Source organism: Talpa occidentalis, unplaced genomic scaffold, assembly GCF_014898055.3.
Source record: "Talpa occidentalis isolate TD23 unplaced genomic scaffold, MPIMG_talOcc4v2.1 talOcc4.14, whole genome shotgun sequence".
Taxonomy (NCBI): Eukaryota; Metazoa; Chordata; class Mammalia; order Eulipotyphla; family Talpidae; genus Talpa; species Talpa occidentalis.
Genome location: NW_023601433.1, coordinates 11,449,239 through 11,463,653, shown reverse-complemented (window position 1 = coordinate 11,463,653; position 14,415 = coordinate 11,449,239). Strand labels below are relative to the sequence as shown.

General features: G+C 48.9%; 1 protein-coding gene across 1 annotated transcript in view; it reads left to right on the top strand.

Moving 5' to 3' along the window:
• The window catches only part of ADAMTS17 (ADAM metallopeptidase with thrombospondin type 1 motif 17), a 239,828-nt gene that overhangs the window by 177,328 nt on the left and 48,085 nt on the right, over nt 1-14,415 (top strand). The window contains exon 16 of the mRNA XM_037510070.2: nt 7,328-7,408. Within this exon, the coding sequence (XP_037365967.1) occupies nt 7,328-7,408 (81 nt within the window). The remainder of the gene's footprint in view (nt 1-7,327; nt 7,409-14,415) is intronic.

The window sequence follows — 14,415 nt, the reverse complement described above, 5'->3', positions numbered from 1 at the left end:
GTCCATTCATCCACCAGACATTCAGTCCACATGACTGCACCCTAGGCACGAGGTATGCAGAAGAGGGGGCCACCATTACTAGGTGGTTCATAGTGGAGGGAGGGAGTCCCCAGGCAGGTAGCTCAGATAGTTCAATCCACCTGTCAGGCAGAGGCGGTTCAGCAGGGGCTGCTGTGGGGGCCCTTTGTTCTCGTGGGACCCCTGACCCAGGCCTGCGGGACAAGTAGGTGACTGACAGTGTGGGTAGGGGAAGGACATTTCAGGCTGAAGAAAACCGCAACATAGAAAAGGTGTAGAGGCCCCACTCATACAAATCTCAGCAACTCCCCGTGTGGCTGAGGGACTCGCTGACCCTGTCAGTTTTGATAGGAAGATAACTTTCTTTCATCTCTGCCCAGCTGCAAAACTGGGGGAAGGAGGCCTGTCTTATCATCCTAAGGGTGTGCATCAAAGAGAAACACCATACAGAAAGATTAAAAAAAAAAAAAAGAAAGATAAAGAAGCAAATGCAGGAATTTTGCCCAGTTACGTGACCCCTGCCTGAACTCTTCTGGGTCTTTCTCCTAAAGTACTCCAGCTGAGAACCTAGAACAGCCCCCCAGGAAGAGGCCCTCAGATGTTCCCCTGAGTGCCCTGAGTGGCCCCAGCAGCAGGTGGCATTCCTGGTGTGGGTGGTTTAACCCCCTCAGCCTCTTGCCTCTGGCTTTAAACAAGTGAATCCTCAACAACCCCCCCACCACCAGCACCAGGAGGAATACAATCATGTTGGCCGCCATGCTGCTTTCCTCAGGATGGGTTTGGAAGTGCTCAAGTCCTGGGCTGAGTTGAAACAGCTGAGATTTTTTAAATTAGTGATTTGAAAGTTCCTGGTGTGATGCTTCACTTCATTCACTGAATTGTCAATTTAATATTATCTTTATCCCATACTGACTCTCAGCCCCAGAAAGGTGCCTGGTGACATCAGGACACCACTGGACTGATGTCCCCACTGAGAACCAACCACAGTGCCCTAGGGCTCTGAGTCCCTTTGCTCATGAAAGGAACCTTCTCAAGCAATAGATTGTTAAAAGGGAGGGTGACATTGTCCGTGCCTTTAGAATGTGGGCAGAGCCTCATGTCTCGTATTTATTCAGTAATCACCTTCAGAACCCAGCCACCTGCTGAGCTCTAGGCTCCAAGTTCCGTGCTTCCGTGGGGGAAGTTTCCCTTCATGTGAAGACTGTAATGAAGCTTTTCTCCACTGTGATTAAGAATAACAGTAATAGTTTCTGAAGCTTGCATGTAAACCAATTTATGATGTATTTCTTTTTCTCAGTCAAGAATAACCTTTGCACAAAGGTGTCCACCTGTGTGATGGCAAAGGCTGTTCCCAAGTGTTTCTCATGTAAGATGTTCGGACATTCTTTGCGGTCCCAGCGGTGACGGGCCTGGTGTGGGGTCCTGCCTGCCTTGTGCACCTGAACGTGTCTGAGTAGTCTGTGGGACTGAGTCATCTGTGAAGCCATGGATACAGGCAAAGGCCTCGCCTCCCTTACGCGGGATAGACTGTAAGACCAACTGCCAAAAAGAAAAACTATCAAACGAAAACAATTTTGAGTGCTATAAAAGAGTGGTGGGTCCAAGTGACCAGACAGCACATCCCCTCAGAGGCCATGGCTGTGTCTTTGTTCTCAGCCACACCTGCCTGGTGCTTTCACAGAAAATGCTGACTGGACAGAGAATTTAGCCTCAGGTAGCTTTTTCTTCCATAGGGACATTTCCATGTGACAGGGTTGGGTTCCTGGTCTTCATGCTGGAGACAGAGGTCATGGCTGTGCTTCAGCCCATCTGTGCTGACTCACATTCTGGGGGTGAAAAACGCACCCTAGTCTACACTCGCATGCTTCCCTGCCCGTGGAAGTTCTTTTCAATTAGACCCAGAGAAGTCTCAGGAGAGAAACATGAAGACAGTAATATCCTCATAAACAGCTATAAAAAGAAACTATAAACTTCTCACACAAGAGCCACTGCAAACATTTTATGAGTTAATTATAGAACAGAGAACTTTGATTTTTTTTTTAAATATCTATTTGGTGGAGTCTCATGTGAGTGCCTGAGTCCACATAGCCCGGGGATCACCTGTATTTCCCTCCTGGTACCTCGCCAGCAGCACAGGTTTCTTCCAAAGAAAGTCAATACTAATGAAAACAAAGGGAAAAAATGTGAACCCCAAATCATCTAAAATTTTTGGGACATTCAGACAAAAATTCTTCCACAGGGAAATGTGTTATAGCCCAGTAGTATTGCCCATTAGGAGACTTGAGATGGTTTCAGGGCAACCCTGGTTTGAAGCCCCTTCCAAGACTTGTCCTTAAGGCAGAAGTGCCCTGTTCTCCCAGGATGGTGGCAATGGCATTGAGTCTTGTCCATGGCTTCCTCATCAAACCAAACTGTGTCCCTTGGACTAGATTTCTCCTGTTTGATGGCAGAGACGATGGGAAATTATTCCCAAGTCTTGCTACCTCACCCAAAATGTGACTCTGTCTTGTGACTTCTTAGAAGCAATCTCCCTTTTCTTCTGTCCCTTCCACTGTGGTGTCTGACATCTGTGGGGCAAGACTCCAGCCCTGGGGACTGTGAGGTGCTTTGGGACTTGGTGATGGAACACTTTTCCTTGCTGGTCACTCTTCATGCCAACCTTGGGGAGACTTCGGGCTCTGGGTCAGACTGGGGCCATCAGGAGGAGCACCATGAGGTTCAGGGGGTGGCTCTGGCATGTGTGGACCAGGCCGTCATGGAAGGGACTTTGCCTCGACCATGAGCCGACAAGCTCATCTTGGAAGGAAAGGGCCATGACTCACTTGAGGGTTCCTCAGAGGCCACCTGAGGGCGAGCCTCACCTGCATTGCAGGTCTGCCCTGGCCTTTTCACTGCACATCAGCCTCTGGCCTCCACATGAGCGGGTACATGAGAAGGAAGGGAAAACAGGTGCCTGGTCAGTACTGTCCTAAGTCCAGCTTGAAAGGAAGCATGGTGGTCATGCTTGGTTGCAAAGCTCCTTGCTGTGGGATATAGAAAATTAACTCCTGGGTCTCACTGGGTGAGTCTGTTGCCTCAGACTCTGCAGCCTGGTGATGCAAACACCAAGGTTTGTCTGTCACCAGATAGGAAGATCCTTCTAAGAGTAGCTTCTGTATCAGGAAGTGAGTTATCTCCCCCAGCACAGTCTATTTCCAGGTTTTGTGGTTTTCCTGGAGATGCCTCTGAAAAAGGTCTTAATTACATTGACTCTGAACAACTTTTGTCTCCATTTTTGACATTTGCTATTTTCTAAGCCTAGAATGCAATCATTCTTCAACTCCCCCATAAGGCTTGGCTGTCTCGCAGAGAAATTTGTGAGAAGATCCAGTGCTATAATCCTAAAAGATGTTTTTTGGTTTTTTGTTTGGTTTTATTTTTTAAGGGCCAGACATATTAAGTAGGGAAGCATTCCTAAAGTAAAAACTATTTTAATCAAAAAAGCCTTGCCTTACCCTATAAGGACTGGGCAGTGCAGGGGCTGTGTGCTGGCAGCTGGGGTAAGTTGGTGTCACTGTTTTACTGACAGAAGCAATGGAGGAGATGATGCTGCGGGATTGGGGGAGGGTCCCCCAACCCCCAGCTAATGTCATTCTGCCTGGGAATCACGATGAGGAGGGGTTGCCAGAAGCAGCAACTGCTGCTCCAAGTGTGTTTATGTCTGCGGAGTCTCCCTAAGCGTCAAGAAACATTAATTTGTGAATGTCTGAGGCTGGAGCTATTGTAGAGGCTGGAGTTGTTGTAACAATGCCAAAGCATTTGTTACCAAGACTGGAGGATCCTGCTGAACTTCCTGGCCAATGTGGCCGATGGGCACAAGTGCTTATCTACTTACTCATCCTATCAAGATCACCTGATAATTAATGCAAAAGAACATGCTAAAAGATCAGGGAGAACAGGAACTTCTTAGGTGGAAACACAATGGAAATAAAAACTCAAAGGATTAGAGAAAAGTGAAGAAAGGAGATCAGGGGCTTCCCTGGTGGTGTAGGGGTTAAAGTCTCAGTGCTATCACTCCTGTCCCCGCCCCCCACCCCCCATAGAGTGTCTCTGGTTCATAGTTGTTTGTTGATTTTGATATTTTCTTTCTTATAGTTTCTCTTTTTCCTGGTCAAAATAAGGGGGTTGTAATTGTATGGGGAATATAAAAATAAAATTTAAATAAAAATAAATAAATAAATAAATAAATAAATAAATAAATACTGAGATACTACCAAAAAAAAGTCTCAGTGCTATCAAGCTATCACCAGCCACTGAGGCATGAGTTCGATTCCCTGGCCAGGGAACTGACCCACAGGGCACAGCAGACCTCTCCTGTCTTGCCCAACTGCCCCCCCAGCAGTGTATTTTAGTGGATCTGCCTGATCTGTCCCCCACTCTGTCTCGGGTGAATCTTCTCACCCCCCACATCTCTGACCTACACCCCAGTTCTTGTATGCATAAATAAATAAATAAATATAAATCTTTTTTTAAAAAAGAAAGGAGATCAAACATAATTTGATGTCCTGGAAAAAGAAAAGTGTACAGATAGATCAAAAAAATTAAGTGAAATAATGTATATATGCATATATATATATACATATACACACACACATCTTCTTATGTCCCAGGAACAATTTATGCAAAAGTGTAACTAGTCTAGTAATTATTAGATCTTCAACGTAAGGATTGTTTAAGCATCTCATCTCAATTTTAGGTAATCTAATAAAAGGAAAGCTCCAAATTGGCCCAGTCTGCCCCACACTGATAGTCAATGGAAGAACTCAAACAACATCTCAAAAGGGAGGCCAAAGAATCTCATCTCCGCCCCCCCCCCTTGAATTCATGTAGAAGATGAACAATAACTTTGTACTATAGTTCAGGGAATATAATTTCCATAAGCATATCTCAAAAAGAACTAATTTGAAACAAATAAAAATTTATTGAAGAAACTGTTAAAAGGACAAAAAAATGAATGGTAATTTTGGGCACTAAAACAACTGAAATAGCTTAAGGAACAAAAAGTCAATGTTAAAAGCTAACAAATATAGAAAGACACAGAAAAGCTGAGGGCTTTAATAAGTGGGCTGTAATAAGTGGAGAGCAGGGTAACTATGCAGATTTATTCATCTCTCAATATCCAGGGATTAAAATATTTCACTTATACCTGAGAAACATAACTGTCATCAAAGATTTACAGGAAAATGTCAGGATGAAAAAAGAAATAACAGTGAGCTCAAATGTTGAAGGAAGGACAAAGTTATGATCCTGACCACACACCTCGCTGGGTGTGATTACAGTTCAACTCCTCCAAGGTCCTTGTGTTGTTTGAGAGAGAAACCCTATGAGGAATCTATCCCCATAGATGCCAAAATATATTTGATTAACTTCAATATGTCTTCATAAGAGAAGCTCTTAAAAACTAGTGTAAAGTGAACTTCTTCTGCCCGGTAACTCTCTGGCACCTTCATACAGTGGCATCATTTGTGATGGGAAAACACTGGAAACTTTCCTGTAAATCAGCCATCTTGAATAAGCCAAGGACCCTACAATCTCATGTTGCATACAATGTGGTTTTGCAAGTTCTAACCACAATGGTGAAAGGAGAAGAAGTTGGAAGCATAAAGTAGAAAGGAAGAAACAAAGGCATTGTATTGACAAATACTTCAGTTCACTGCATGGAGACCCACACAAAATACCCAAATTATAAAGAATGAGTGTTAGCTGGCTAGCTATAGGATTATCTTATTAGCATCAATATGCTCTCTACTGTATACTTTTATAACTTTTGAATTTTGTACCTTGGACATATATGATCTAGCAAGACTCTTTTTAAAAGTTGTCCCTGATCTTTTAAGAGCATGATGTGTGTTTATATGCTGCGTAATGAGCTGCTGAAAAGGCCGATTACTCGGTTACAATATCACTGTCTCACAGTTAATTTTCTTGTGCAATGAAGTATATTGATTTTAGTTTCTCCTTTATGCTTTTGAATTATTCTTTATTGATAATAAAAATTGTCATTTTTACTGTGAGACAAATGAGTAAGCCCCTCAAAATAGGTATTTTCATAACCTCAACAGCACTGGGCCCAGAAATCTCTAATTTTTAAAGGTCCTCTGCTGATCCTGATGGTCTTATCTGGAAGCCACGGGGGGTAGGATTCATAATCTAATTTTAGAAAGCATCATCTAAGTCACAAGCATGCATTAATCTTACTTAATACCCAAGTGGGAAAACAAAAAAATCGCCAGCCCACATTTCAGAAATTCATCGCAATGTTGGCTCAGTTGTTGACACAGTAACCCACATAACCAACATCAGCCCCTGGCTGACTTCTGCTCTGGCCGCCCAGGCATTCCCCCCAGGATGTCCACGAACCACCTGCTATCCTAGGTCCGGTGCAGTGTCAGGGTATGGACAGGGACCGTGCCAGTCTCTGAGACCAATGTCCTTAGAAATCCACAAGGAAATGGACAGAAGTATTCCCTGTGATCATTGCAAAAATGCCCACGGAGCCATGGAAGCAGGAAATAGTGCAGTGTGTGCTGGCAGTGGTTTTGTCTTTTGTCATAGGGCAAGTTACCCAACTTCTGCCGTCGTCTGTGAAGGGAGTGAAGGGAGACAGACAGTGAAGTGAGCTCCCATAGGTGAATGGGGCCAGGGATGTGCTGTGCAGATAAAATTCCAGGCTGCCTTCATCCACTGAGGCTACTGTAATCACATACTCAGACCCTACTTGCTACACATCCCTGAAGGGAGAAGTCTCTGAGGGTGGAGGGAGGACCCATCCCAGGCCACTCTCTGGGCTCCTGGTGGCTGGCTGGAATCTTTGCTCCTCTGCTTATAGACACATCATCCCATCTCTGCTTCTTGTCTACATGCAGCTCTCCCTATCTGCATGTCTGTCTCCGAAGTTCCCCTTTTTTAAAGACCACCCAATATTGGATCAGGCGCCCACCCTGCTCCAGTATGACCGCCTCTTAACCAATTACATCTGCAAAGGCCCTATTTCCAAATAGGGCCACACTGTGGGGTATTAGGGGTGAGGACCTCAATGTATTGATTATGGGGCAGCAGTTCATGGCACATGTCAATGACGCTTTCTGGATTTTGGGCAGCTGGTTCTTGTCAGCCAGAGAGAATGCGCCTCGTTAGTTCAATTTCTGCAACCCCCATGGGCTTGATGCTACCATGGCGGGTGTGGGATGGTGAGTTTTGGTGGAGGTGCCAACTGGGCCTCTGAGGGCGGGTGGAGATGAACTTCATTGGATGGTGTCTGTTCCTACAGGTTACATCGAAGCTGCTGTCATTCCTGCTGGAGCTCGGAGGATCCGCGTGGTGGAGGATAAACCTGCCCACAGTTTTCTGGGTAAAACAAGAGCGATTTAAATCATGATTTATGTTCTGACAATTGATGCGGTGATTGGCTGGCTCTGCACCATCCTCCAGCCGTCAGTTTCCCACTTGTGTTTAGCTGGAACCACTTTCGTGGACCGGTGGTGCTGCCAAGTTTGGCTAAAGTGCAGACTGCCAAGGTGGCACCTGGGGCGAGGGGGTTGTCAGTAGAAACCACCAGCTCTGGGTGGGAAGGAAGGTGATGGGAGACTAAACGGAGCTATGTGCAATTAGAGTAACTTAAGTCCCCCCAAGTAACCCCAAGAGAGCTCAGCAGCCTTACCCTGCAGGATGGTTCCATCACCCAGCTCACAGGAGGCCCTTATAGGCTCTCTGGGGGTAATTCCTTAGTCAGAAAAAGAGTAACTGCCCTAAATCTAGTGGAAACCCAAAAGAACAATGATTTCCATTTATGTGTTGTGTACCCCAAATTCCTAGTGGCCACCTCCGTTCACTTAAGGCACAGACACCTGAGTCCTTCTGTAGAAGGACTGACTTCCATGCCAGATGGCCTTCATTTCTCCCACAGAACCATGCTTATAGCCTAGAAAGATTCATTCGGCTGGCCTCCTCCTTAGCCAGAGAAGACCCTTCAAGTCTAGTCTCCCCACCCATCTGAGCAGAGATCCCCTGTGCTTGAGCTCCTGAGAGGTCCGAGTGCTGAGCTGGCTGCTGAGTGTTCTTTATATAGGTCACAGGGTCCCCAAGGGCTGCCTCTGAGCTCAGTTCCCTGGGACTGATGCTGTGTCTTGTGTTCTTCCCCAAACCCTCCACCCTGTTCCTGCCTGGGTTTAGGTTTCAAGCTGGAGGTGGCCGATCTCCTGCCCTGATACCCCTGTCCTGGGCAAGGTGGGGACAGAGTCCCTTGTTTCCAAGTGTCCACAGCAGGGCCCAATGGCACGCAGCCCTCAGGGTCCCCCCGGAGCTGCCCCAGGTGTCCTGCCACCTCCTCCAAAGATCTTCCCTGTCACTGCTCCCGCTGCCAGGGTAGGACCCGGTGGTCACTCAGGATGATGTCCACACTGGTCTTCATCAGTCCGTTTCCCACTTCCCTGACACGGACACTGTCCTGTCTAGCCTGACACTCCTCTCTGCCGCTGTCCCAGCTGTCACTCTGCCAATAGAACAATGCTCACAGGTGCTTTCAGAAACAGAACCTTGTGTTGCCTTTGGCAGCTTCTTCAAGGTGAAGGCCTTTTAACCAAATTCTCAAGGAGTCCACCCCCTCTCTTTCTGCTCACCTAAGGAAATAGAGTCAAGTTCACTGGCATTTGCTTCAGAAGCTCCATCCCCCCAAAAAATTACTGTTCCAAACTGACACCCCTAGCTGAGACAGCTGCTCCCCAGGGATACTGGCTCCTCTGGGAGGCCAGCGTCACCTTATTCATGAACCATGTCCCCAGTATCCCAGGAGCCAGCTCAATTCCAAGGTCACCTTTGCCTCCATGAAACACCGGCAGGTGCCTTGCAAATAAGTCCCTTGGCTTCTTGTCACGGCTCCTGGTATTCCCCAGCATCCTTTCTCCATCTGACCCCAGCCCCAGGAATCTGGGGAAAGCAGGAATATTTTCTTTCTACTTTTCTGCGGCAGTGTAAGAATAACAAGATGGTGAGGAGCCAGGCAATTACCTAATTTCTAATCCTGAGAGTGAAAATGAAATTTTCACTAGAACTCACCTTAGAGCCAGTATGTAACAGCCATTGGATGCTGCCTGGGGCAAGGGATGGTTTCAAGATAGTCCTTGACAGCTCCTGCAACCTGGGCACTGCCCATGTGGATGACCACACTTATGTCAATATCAGTAGCCTCCCATCACTGAGCCCTGCTCTGCTTACAGACCTGGTCCCCCAAATGTACTGCCTGAGATTGCTATGCCTGTTTCACAGGCCAAGGAGGACACTGAAGTCCCAGAGGTTCTGTAGCTTGTCCGCACTCCCCACTTCATCTGAGCCAGCTGCAATTCATATAGAACAGCCCAGAATTTCTCTGAGATGTTCAATCACAGCCAGAGATCCTTAGGTGACAACACAGGTTGTCTGGCCAGTTGTCTGGCCTGTTGCTACTACTCTGTCATGTGGACTTCAGAGATGAACCCCCATCCCAAGGTTCAGTGTCTCAGGATACCTTCTCAGCTCCCCAGAGGCACAGGACCTCCGTGGGAGACCGGAACCAGCTTTCCAGTCTCCTGTAAGATCCCCGTATCTTACCCACAGATCATAATCCCAGTCCCCAGGGCCTGGTGTGTGCTCAAGAGCAAGCCCGAAGGTGGTCCATGCTCATTTTGTTTCTAAAGTTATTTCAAACAAGCCTGGTTTCCACTTGGAGCTGGGTGCTTTGGAAGCCAACCAGTGTAGCTCTGAATTACTCTCACATTCACTGGAGCAATTCCTCAAGAATTCCACCCCACCTACCTTCAGCCCACGCTGCCTGGCTTTCTGTGCAAAACCACCTGGAACAGGAAATGCCTCTACAGTTCGCATCCATAGCTAAGAATGGCGCTGGCAGAACTCCGAGTGGAAATAAAAGGTGCTGACTCAGTGCCAGGACTAGAAGTAGGTTGACGGCGGGTCAGGTCTTCCAGTGGAATCTGAGGGGCAGGGAGACCAAAAGAACTTGCCTTCTCCATGGCGCCTGCAGCCAGAGGGCATGAGGACAGGTCAGGTCGGGACCTCTGCTGCCCGCCAACTCTGAATAGTAGCAGGGCCCTTCCCTCTGCAACGCCCCCTCCTCAAGTCTCAGAATGGCTCATCACCTTCAACCAAGGTGCCCAGGAGTCCAGGGAGGATGTGTCGATGTCCACAGGGAGAAAGGAGCTGGGGGCAGAAATGGACATTAGCCATGAGACCTAACGCCCCCATCCTCAACTGCACACAAGTGTCTATAGCTATTGAGATGCTTCTAATGGCAAAATACACAATATTTGATACTTTGGGCAGGGGTGGAAAACATTCAGCCTCTGGCTCAGGCAGATCCCAATGATTTATCTCCCAGTAAATCACAACTTCAGATGTCACGGATTGAAGCGTGTCACTCTGTATTTAACTCAAAGCGTTTAAGTCAAAGCATTTGTAATCATCTTGTTAAGCTTCCAGGCCCCCAAATCCTAGTTTCAAATACCAGCTAATCTCAAAGTGCTTGCAAAGGGGGCTTGCATATACCCATTGATGTGCCGGGATCAAGAGAAGAAGGAACTTAGGGCCCCACACTTCGTTAATTTGGGGCACCTTCCTTACAAAAAGCAGTATAGCATCGTGTGCAGGTTCGTGGGAGAAGCACGCGAGGCTCCTGGAACTTTGGCCTCACCTGCTCGGCCAGCCCTGCCCTGTGATGCACTCCCAGGGATGGAGGCTGTGCAGATGGGCCAGAAGGGGGCTCTGCCTTCTTCTCTGGAGCTGCCACGGTCCCCAGAGTAGTCACAGTGGACTCCGCATTGAACGTGTTTACCCTCGATCTTATGATCGTATCCCTCAAGCAGAAGTCTGGCCCGTGAGTGTGTCAGGCGCTATTCGAATTAAAGAGCAGGAACTTCCCATGTCTCAGTGACCTGCAAATTGTGAAGCTTGCAGACTACATGACTCACCTGCAGCCCACAGGTGTGCAGCCATGCCCGTGCTGCGCGGAACTGCTGACCTGCTTTTAACTTTGCTTCTGGTTTTCTCTCGTTGCAAAGTGCATGAAAGGATGTTGTCAGGCTTGACTGTCCCAGGGAAGGGGCTCTGGCTGTCTGGTGGGAGGCCAAGCAGCAGCTGTGGGGCTTTACAGTGTTTACAGCGCCTGGGAGCTTGCAGTGCTGCGTGGGGGCTGGGGGTGTGGGGGGGAGGGAGCTAGCAGACTTGGGCATGCAAAGTTTATTCATTCTGGGGCCATGAAAGTACACACACACACACACACACACACCCCGAAGCTAGCTGGGAGAGTGTGAGATTTCACCACCTAGCAGCCCCAGACCAGGACCTCCAAAGCAAAGACAAGCGCCTTCAGCACGCCTGCCATGCGTGGCTTGCCAGACCTGATTGTTGGCATCTCTTGCCAGCTCTGGCTCGTCAAGGTCACAGGGGATCCTGAACCCTTCCTGGTGTCACCTTTCTGCCTCAGACTATCCATCGTGACCTCCACGGAGAGCATGTCTCCAGCCACACACACCCCGCCCCCGGCACTGGGGTGTTCTCCCACTCAGCTGCTAGCCTTGCTCTGGAACAGCCCCTCAGCCACAGCCTGCCTCTCCCTCCCCCCGCTTCCTCAACTGCGCCCACTCCTCCAGGGCCTCCCCCACCCACCCTGCAGACCACCTCCTGGACCCCCGCGCCCTGCTCCTGGGATCACAGGGTAGCAGGCCCCAAGCAGCTGGCTGTCCTCTGTCCTCTGTCACCCCCAGTGGGTGCCTTTGCCCACAGAAGCAGGGCTCCCAGGTCAGCTCTGCATGGTATTTCTGTGGATAGTTTTGTAATCACCTCCAGGCGCGCCTTGCTGCGCTTTTCCCAGTTCTTCCCACTCTTGACCGCCCAGATGTTGACTTTTGGCACAGAAGGGGGTCGTTTTCAGTTTGCAATTCAGTAAGTCATGTTAAAGCCCCTTGCAGAAAGGGCCAGGAAAGGACATGCACAAGCCATGCTGGGGGACGGAGCCACCTCCTCGGCGCATTCATGCCTGGACAGGAGTAAAGGCCCAGGAGACCCTTTCAGGTATGCATGTAAAGCGTGGATGTGCCAGGCCTTCGAAGTTTCAGGGTCCTAAGCTTTGTTAGTCAAGGTCCTGGGGTGAATTCTAGGAATTCACACTAATAGCTTTCTTTCCCTACCTGGCCTGCCCCTATCATGGTTAGTATTTTTTAAAACCAACCTCCAAAAGCCATATGTGAAAGCCAAACCCAGTTCTCTGTGGCTGCTGGTTGGCTTCAGGCACTGCTGGATCCGGGGGCTTAAAAATGATGTCATGGGAAATCATCTCCATCCTGGCTTTCTATCCGTGGTCCTCCCTCAGTTGATTGACTCTGGGGAATCTTCCCACATGCTGCAGATCCAGGCTTATGCCGCGTCTCTGGATAACTCAGTAGAAAGGGGACTGCTGCTGCGTGAAGTGAATAGAAAAGTCCTGGAATTGGCTCTCGCTGTCCAGGCCATGCCTGGAGCTGGGGTGGAGATTAGGGTCAGCCCCACATACTGGAGGAAGAACATCTCCCCAGAGAAGCACCTTGGTGTTGGGAGTCATTACTTGAAGGTGAAATGGGTGCCAGGCAGCAGCACGCTGGACCTTCCCAGCAGCCATCATATAGGAGCAAGGTCAGGGTCAGAGCTTTTACCTCCAAGGCCCCAGCCCATGGCGCTGAATGTGGGGGCTGACTAGAGTATGTGGGTGGGTCCAGAGAGGAGGAAACCAGCATGCCCCTGGTCTTCACAGCAAGTGGGGGCTATGGGTGGCCTAAGTGTAATGGTGGTGAGCATACAGCTTTGAAAAAACTGCTCATCTCTCTGACTCCAAGTTATGGTTCTAGAATAATAACAGCAAGTCTTCTTCTTCCTTCTGCCACCCCCAAAGCTGATCTTAGCAAGGTCAGTCCTGGCCTTTGAGGGTCAGGAGCAACTGATCACCTCCAGGCGTGCCCATGCTTCTTGCCCTACATCCCCGCATGCCCCAGATGCTCCCCACCCACTCACACCTGGCCTGGGCCACCTCCACCTCAGGGCTTGGGAAATTGTTCTGTGTTTTTCTGTTTTCTCACCTGTCTCTCTTCCTACTGTGGAGCCACCTAAGAACAGGAGCTGTATGCTAGCAGGCCCCAATAAAGGGTGAGGCCTGTGTGTGCTTCTCCCTGAGCTCCCCAGCCTGTTCTTTCTGAGGCATTTCTTAGAGGACCCTGGCCCCGCACAACCAAATTTACATGAGCGTGTGTAAGAAATAATTTTCCAAACTTACAGAGAAACTGAAACAACAGTGCTCACCTCCATTCCCCAGTAATTAGCGTAACCAAATATATTTTAGATGAGTTCCCTGGATGCTTTGACTATCCTGCACATTATTTTATAAGTATATAGAGGACGTGAGACTCTGCTGCAGCTCGAGCCTGGAATGTGTCCTTTCTGACGACAGTATGACCTTTGCACATTTGGGCTTTTTTTTTTTAATATTTATTTATTTATTTATGCATACAAGACCTGGGGTACAGGCCAGAGATGCGGGGGGTGAGAGGATTCACCAGAGACAGAGCGGGGAACAGAACAGGCAGACTGACTGAAATGCACTGCTGAGGGGAGCAGCGGGTGAATCAGGAGATGTCTGCTGTGCCATGTGGCTAGCTCCCCGGCCAGGGATCGAACTCGTGCTGCAGAGGCTGCAGATTGCATCATAGTGCGTTGCTTAACCTCTTGCCACCAGGGAGGCCCACATTTGGACTTTGATCATAAAAATCCAGACCTTCTGATAGCCTGGAAATGTGGGCACTAAAGTTGCCTGAACGGGAAGAGCACAGAGCTGGGTCTGTTTGGGTTCAGCTCTCCACTCTAAACCTCGTGGCTCTGTGGCTTTGGGGCAGGTTACTTAACCTCTCTGTGCCTGATTTCTCCATCTGTGTAAAGAGGAGAACTAATCCTTGACCTTAGGGAGCTGGGATGTCTGCGGGGGTAACAGCATATAAAGGAGCTCTAGCAAGAGCCTGCCCTGTAAGGGGTGCCTTGCAGGTAACAGCAGAGGAAGAGATAAAAATGAGCAGAAATGGGCCTCCCCGGTGGCGCAGCGGTTGAGCGCTGGGTTGCGAAGCTGCCTGCAGCCTCTGCAGCCGGTTCGATCCCCGGCTGCTCCCCGGCCACCGGAGGAGGGTCCCACATGGCGCGCAGACCTCTCCTGCCGCCCGCTGCTCCCCTCAGCAGTGTACTTCGGTCCTTCTGCCTGCTCTGCTCCCCGCTCTGGCTCTGGTGAATTCTCTCACCCTCCCACGCTTCTGACTGTACCCAGTGCTTGTATAAACCAAACAAACAAACAAATAA